Genomic DNA, 6,980 nt, shown 5'->3' with positions numbered 1-6,980 from the left:
TTCTCACACTCCATCCTATATATATCTTTTATGTTTTGTCCCAAATACATAGTCAATTATTTACATTTAGTTGCATTTTTTCTATTTTTAATTTGCACTGTCTAATTGATTAATTTGGATGAAGTATAAGACACTTAATAAATATGAATAAAATAAGGAATTTGTTTGTATAATTGACTTTTTTAATGATATTTTTAATATGTGTGAAATTCCAATGCTATCGAGTAAACATGACTAGAGATTTTGAGCATCAATGAATTTTATGAATAAAAAAGGTTTTTTTTTTTGAAAATAATAATTTCAGAATAAATTTATAAAATGAAAGAACACAGCTGACGTCCCATAATCAGTTTTGATTTCCGCCAGGCTTCTTCTACATAAAATGTTAATTAATTTTTAAGATGAGAAATAAGTAAAATTCACTTGGGAACCTGGCCCGATATCAACCCCTCCCTGCTAAATCAAAATTTGAATTATATCGGGAGATGACATTTCTCACAAAGTTCTACCACCAGCAACACTTGGAGTAAATTCTAATCCACAAAGGACCAAAATTGATATTAAAAACTATTACAATCCCATCAATTAATATACCTTCAACTATTATCTAAAATATGTGAAGAAACTCAGAAAGACTTTCTATTGCAATCCAGATTATTTCTGAAAGCGAAGGGTTCATACATGGAGCATGCAAGAGATCATGCAATTCATTGGCGTAAACTGAAAAGGTGAAACGGGAGAAGAGATTGACAATCTATAATCTAACTGAAAGTATGGATCATAAGATCTGACAAACATAGCTCATAATAAGCAGCAAAAGGCTATAATCTGGAACAAAAGTTTCCAGTTTCGGTTCCAGAGTTTGAACCGCAGCACTGACTTTGTTTAGTTGAAGGGGGCTTTCTTGGCAGCCTCGGCCGCTGCTTTCTCTGCTTCTATATCAGCAAAGATACCATCGATTTCAGCCTCTTCAAGCTGTGCCTCAGTGCATGTTCTTTAGTCATTAGCACAACCTCTATGTTTTTTCCACCACCCTCGACAACCTAGAGGAATCAAATGAAGATGGATGATCTATCAACATCCTTATCAAAGGAAAGTGTGTAAGAAATTCATCAAAACTTCTTTCAAAAACCATGTGCTTTAGAAAGCAGGAAGGGATGAGATGGGGATGCTCAGATTTTATCGAGCATCAATTTTGGTGGATCTCACAGACAGCTATTTTTGCTAGAGGACTGGCAGAAAAAGACGCATGGACTGTTAAAACCAGTATTATTTTTATGGACACGTAACTCACAGACCACTGGATAGGAGAACGAATCTCAGCAGCCAAAAGACTCATTGACCTCAGCACAGTCCATTGTAAAAACGCACACATGAAATTTTCATGTATCATGGAAAATTTCTGGATGTAAATGATCCCTTAAGGTGAATCTCCGGGTCACTGTGACAAGATCACACGTCAATGAATGAAATTACACATATTTCATACTAATCACATCAGTTATGGAACACAACAACGCACAATATATACAGATAATCCTATTTATATCCTAGTCCTTTGTTTAATTACAGAAAGTAAAACAAGAGGTCCTTGAGAAACTGTTATATGTACAAGAACATCACGCCTGACATCTTTATACTTAGATGCCATTATATAAATAACTAAATAAGGAAATGCACACACCAACAAGAAGTGGAACCTTCAAGATTCAGCATCCCCTCAATAAATATTACAAACCGCATAGTCCGAAAACATATAAAATACTAAACATTCAACAGGAGAAAAAATAACATCAATGAGAACCAATTTCCTCTGTAGGATAAAATGATAGGATGAAGTAATTTTGCATCCTTTATTTCTGTGGAACAGCGACCCAAAAATTTCCCGTAGAATGAAAGATAAATAAATAAGCCGCAAAATGCATTAATAGGCAAATATATGACAATGCTTGAAAAACAACAAATATTAAATTGCAATAGTCACTCCCAACAGATGTTGAGAAAGACCAGGTAGGCAGGTACAGATACGTTGAACTGATAACAGCATCAAACAAAAGATGGTAAAGCATAAAGCATCAAGTTGCATCTACACGGATAATTTACCTCAAGCAATGCACGAATGGTTAACTTCACAGTTTCTTGGCCAGCAGTTTCCTTGAAATTATTCTCCAAGAACTCCCGGATAGAGTTTGAGTTTCTACCAGTTGCATTTGCTTTCCAAGCTGAGAAAGACCCAGATGGATCGGTCTGATAGAGCGATGGCATACTGTGTGGATCAAAACCAATAATTAGTATCGAAAGTTCAAAAGGTCTGACACCACCACTGTGTGTACTTCTGCTGAAGACCAGCAATGTACCGAGTTATGTATTCAACTGTTACGGGTCCGCAAATGTAAGCTTATGACTCTGGCACTCCATACGTGCCCGGTTTATAAGCACACGCACATCTGGTTTTACCCCTGCACAGGCCAATGCAATGCGACTGTCCAAATTTACAATCTTTCTCACTGATCGGAAGTTACAACAAATGGAGACACATTAAAAAAGAGCTCAAAGTGTGAACTGTGGTACTGCGAACCATGAACAATTTCCAACATCAATACATAAATTGAAAGAATTTGCAAGCTGAGCACAATTGAATCACATAAACTATTAGGAGTACATATAGAGGGTTTAGCATCTGAATAAGTTATCAATCCCTACGATGGATTAAAAACCATCATCAACTAAAATAGCGATCATACCCTAAACATCACACGAATACAAAATCAAACGATACCTACACAAGTCCAAGCAACAAGATAACTCCAAAACCAAAAGTCCCATATCCAGCAAATCACAAGAAAATATCAGATCGCCGAAGCGGCCACGGAGCGATCTACGAGGGTGCGAGAGAGAAAGAGAGTAACCCGGAATCCTGAAGCTTGGGGGTTGACTTCTTTCCAACGGCCAAGACAAGGGTATCGGTGCGTTTCCTTTCCGAACGACCTCGAGGGCGTACTCCACCTGGACAAGGTTACCAGCCGGCGAGAAAACGGCTATAGCTGTGTCATATCGCGCCATTTTGGACTCGGAGATACTGTTTCAGTAGATTTTCCGTATAGATATCAATTAAACGAATTGTTGGATTTAGATTTTTAATAACTTTTATAAAATTTAAAATTTCAAAATTATTCAATTTAAATTTTTATATATGTACGAAAATTTATATTGAAACAAAGTTTATAATAATATTCAATATAAATTTTTATATAATTTTTTAAAATTATATGATATTCAAACTTTACTTTACAAAAATTAATAGAATTCAATACGTTTTCATCTTAATAAATGAATGTGATCGACGTTCCATGATAAAAGATATTGAGTAGAATTTGAGTAGGTCTTTTATGAGACGATTTCAGGAATATTTTCATCTATAATCCTATCAATATTCATAATAAAAAGTAATATTCCTAACATAAAAAATAATATTTTTTCATGGATGACCAAAATAAAAGATCTGTCTAACAACATCCGACCCGTAAGACCGTCTCACAGAAATATTTGCCAAAGATATTTTAACAAAATCTTAAAACAGTTTTTTCCAATTTAAAAAGCATTGTTTCGAAAACCGATCATAATCATAAGTTTGCATCATCATTAGACACGAACTCCACTGACACACCAATAAAACGTTACTAAAATAGAAATTCCAAATCAGACCATAGGAAACCAAGAACAAGCTGGAAAATATCTATTGAATACTCAAGATAACAGCACAAACTCAAAATATCATATATGAGTCGATTTCACGAATCGGAAATGGTTGGATTCTTCGGGTTAGCTTTCAATTTAGCAGAATTAACTTTAGCAGCAGCCTTCATAAACTTCGACGGCTTCATCACGCTTTTGGGATTTAAAGCCTTTCTTATCTTGAACACAGCCCAAGCAGTCCCGAAAGCATGCCCAGCAGCGCCTAACCCGTCACGAGTCACTTCTGCTGCTTGTTCTCCGTACCTAAATTAAGCAACAACGTACATAACACAAGAATTTTAATGCCCGCTGTGAAAATGAACAAGAAAAATTTCACCAGGCTGGCAATTACTTGTGAGAGACGAGGCCCGTGGTCACGACTGAAGTAGTGGACATCACATTTTTTCCAGCGACTTCAACAGCATCACAAACCTTGTCTGTTGACACAAACCAAATAATCGACCATTTGAGATCAAACCGTTGAACCAACAAAAGTTTCACAATTTAATATTAGTCAGAATTGGAAGAAGGTATGTACTTACTGAATCCTTCCAAGGAAGCAAGAATGATCTCTCCAGGAAGAATGCTGAAGAATTTCTGCCCCACTTTCGAGTTGGCGACTGGACTTGTGAAGAATCCAGACACCTTCACAACCCCAGAGAGTATTCCGAGAGCAACATTCTCAGACATTTTTGTCATCTGCTTAACCCTGGAAATTTCAGATTTTCAAAACAGTGAGAGATAATTAGAGGTCCAAAATGTCCAAGTCTGCGAGACTGGACAAAAATGCATGTATAGCACTGATAAATTTGCATCCAACTATCAAACTAAGAAGAAATAATCTTGAAATGCAATCCAAACTCCAACCAATGTCTCCTCTACTAAAATATCATCATGAATAGCATCCTGGCTCACCTTAATTAGTCGCACAGTCCATCAGTTAAGATTAAGCTTTGAACCTAAATCAACCTCGTCTAATCGATGTGAGACAACTAACATCCCTCACATCAATGAATGAAAATCGTGTGAAGTTTATAAAAGATTCAACTATGGTCAGAACGGGTGAACCAAATATGACAGTCCATCATATAAGATAAAACCTCCGTCCTGATACCATGTTAAAATTCAAACTTGAATCTAACTCGACCCAAAAAACTAGCTAAAAAGGAAGAATTGGTCAAATCCTTATATCCAAATTCTATATATTTTATCCAATCAATACGAGACAACTAACACATCAAGTTTTGCCCCCAATTAATGAGCAGCAATCACTAGGCACACATGATCTTAACTAGAATACAAAATGGTTAATTACAAAGGTGTCTAAAAAACCTTTGGCCTTAAATTAATTTCTGAATGATCCTAACCACAAATGCAGCAAACCACAAATCAAACATGTCAGCTACATAAACTCCCGAGTTTTGATCAATTCAAAGAAAATATCTATGTAAATTTCAAAGTTTTACCTTTTCATCCTTCTCAATGCCTGGGGACTAATTTCGGAACTCGATCCCTTTGTCATCCTCTTCTTCAAGAAATCATTGCCCCACTTAAGCCTATCCGCAGTCACATCACCACACCACAATATCCCTCGCACCACCTGCCCAGAACCAGCAGCAATCATCCTCGCCACACTCCCACTGTAATCCTCCACGTTCGGAGCCAATGTTGTCCAGTATGCGGAGGCGCTTCTCTCCAATTCCTCCTTCTTCCCCTCCATCTCCGCTGGAGATACATCTTTCGCCGCCGCCAACCACCCTTTCTCCACCGCTTCCGAAGCCTTCTCCACCTTAAACGCGCTGAATTTCTCAAGCACCGAGTCCAATTTCCTCAACAAAGGCTCTTGCCCTTTTGAAGCTATCGTCAACCCATAATTCAAAATATTGTCACCACCAGTTTCGTAATTTTCATTCGGGATCCTGAGAGTGAAGAAGTAGTGGGATTCATCCAGCTTCACCGCAGCCTCGTCTTTCGCCAGCGGCCACTGGATTTCTTCCCCCATGCGAGCTAAAGCGGCCACATAGTTATCGCCCTGTCTCAGCTGAACTATGGAGAACTCTCCACTGGCAAGCTCAACACTCCTTTCCTTGTCGATCAAATGAACAATAGCACCTGGGATTCTGATGAGTACTTCCTCAGAAGACTCGGACGAAGCTTTTTTCACCGCTTCGTACCTGGCTTCTTCTCCTTCCTCTTCTGCAAAAAGATTTTCTGCCAAACCCTCCATCTGAACAGAAGGGTATAACGATGAAGAAGAACTATTTTTGCCCCTGCCGTCTGAAACGAATGGAGAAGCTGAATCTGGATTGCTCTGGATTACTTCCGGATATAAAGAAGAACTCTGCTTTTTCGAACTTTTGGAAGACATCGTAACGATTTCAGTGACGAAAATTTGATTCTTTGATCAACTGGCTGAAATCCAGATATATCCGAGGACTGGATTGATCAACCAAAGAACAAATTAATCCTTTATATATAGGTACAAACGCAAAATCTAAGATACATATACAACAAAGATCGAATCGAGGAGTCGGGATTTCGTATTTAAGCAACTGTAAGTCAGTAATCTTAAGGTCTAAGAAATATAAGATTGCGGCGCGTGTCAGTTAGATAAGGTAGAAGCTGTCTGTCTGCCGGGAAGTACCTAAGAGATAAAGTAGCCGCGTCGTAGCCGTGGAGAAAATTATTATTATTTTACTGCAGTCGCGTAAATATTATAATAATAGCTTGATTCATTTTAAAGAAAAAAAATCTATAAATTTGCTTGCTTAATATTGCAAAACAATAATCTTTAAATTTATTATCAAACTTATTTTTCTTGTATGTAAAAAAGTATATTTATTACACGGTATCAGAACAGACATCTGTCGTAAATTTCTGCCATTTCAAGGACTATATAATATTTATATTAATCTTTATTATAAATATGTGTGTGTATATATACAGTTTTGATATCCTGCACACCTACCGTGCATACCTTTGTGAGGATCGATGGGGTGTCATTCACCCATTGGATGTGATGAAATATAGAAAAATTGCGCATCCAATAGGCGAGTGACACCTCATCGGTGCTCACAAAGGTATGCACGATAGGTGTATACATTATATGAAGCTGGATTGTTCTGAAAATGATACAAAATTTCAAGAAAATACACGTGCGTCCCTCTCATTACTTTCACTATCTCCAGGACAAATGGCTGAACGCCTTTACTTGGTCTGGATACAAACATGGCTACCGGTAATTT

At 37.3% G+C, this 6,980-nt stretch overlaps 1 protein-coding gene and 1 pseudogene across 1 annotated transcript; both read right to left on the bottom strand.

The window, feature by feature from the left end:
- Positions 1-623: 623 nt before the first annotated feature.
- Positions 624-3,211, bottom strand: LOC142539801 (proteasome subunit alpha type-7-like; annotated as a pseudogene).
- Positions 3,212-3,620: 409 nt separating this feature from the next.
- On the bottom strand, positions 3,621-6,330 carry LOC142539800 (protein EARLY-RESPONSIVE TO DEHYDRATION 7, chloroplastic-like). Its single transcript, XM_075645517.1, has 4 exons — positions 5,202-6,330; positions 4,278-4,444; positions 4,088-4,172; positions 3,621-3,999 (listed from the first exon to the last, which is right to left on the bottom strand). Exons 1-4 carry the CDS (start codon positions 6,101-6,103, stop codon positions 3,792-3,794), a joined length of 1,362 nt encoding a protein of 453 aa, XP_075501632.1. The 5' UTR covers positions 6,104-6,330; the 3' UTR covers positions 3,621-3,791.
- Positions 6,331-6,980: the final 650 nt, after the last annotated feature.

Source organism: Primulina tabacum, chromosome 3 (genome assembly GCF_025594145.1).
Source record: "Primulina tabacum isolate GXHZ01 chromosome 3, ASM2559414v2, whole genome shotgun sequence".
Classification (NCBI taxonomy): domain Eukaryota; kingdom Viridiplantae; phylum Streptophyta; class Magnoliopsida; order Lamiales; family Gesneriaceae; genus Primulina; species Primulina tabacum.
Note: the sequence above shows the minus strand (reverse complement) of the source record. Positions and strands in the feature narration are given on the sequence as shown.

What these genes read in the sequence shown, in the direction of transcription:
- LOC142539800 (XM_075645517.1), bottom strand. Translation starts at nt 6,103, where the DNA reads ATGTCTTCCAAAAGTTCGAAAAAGCAGAGTTCTTCTTTATATCCGGAA. An exon ending in GCATTGAGAAGGATGAAAAG is followed by an intron (nt 4,445 to 5,201) that starts GTAAAACTTTGA and finishes TGAAATTTCCAG; the next exon opens with GGTTAAGCAGATGACAAAAA. An exon ending in ACGGGCCTCGTCTCTCACAA is followed by an intron (nt 4,000 to 4,087) that starts GTAATTGCCAGC and finishes TGCTTAATTTAG; the next exon opens with GTACGGAGAACAAGCAGCAG.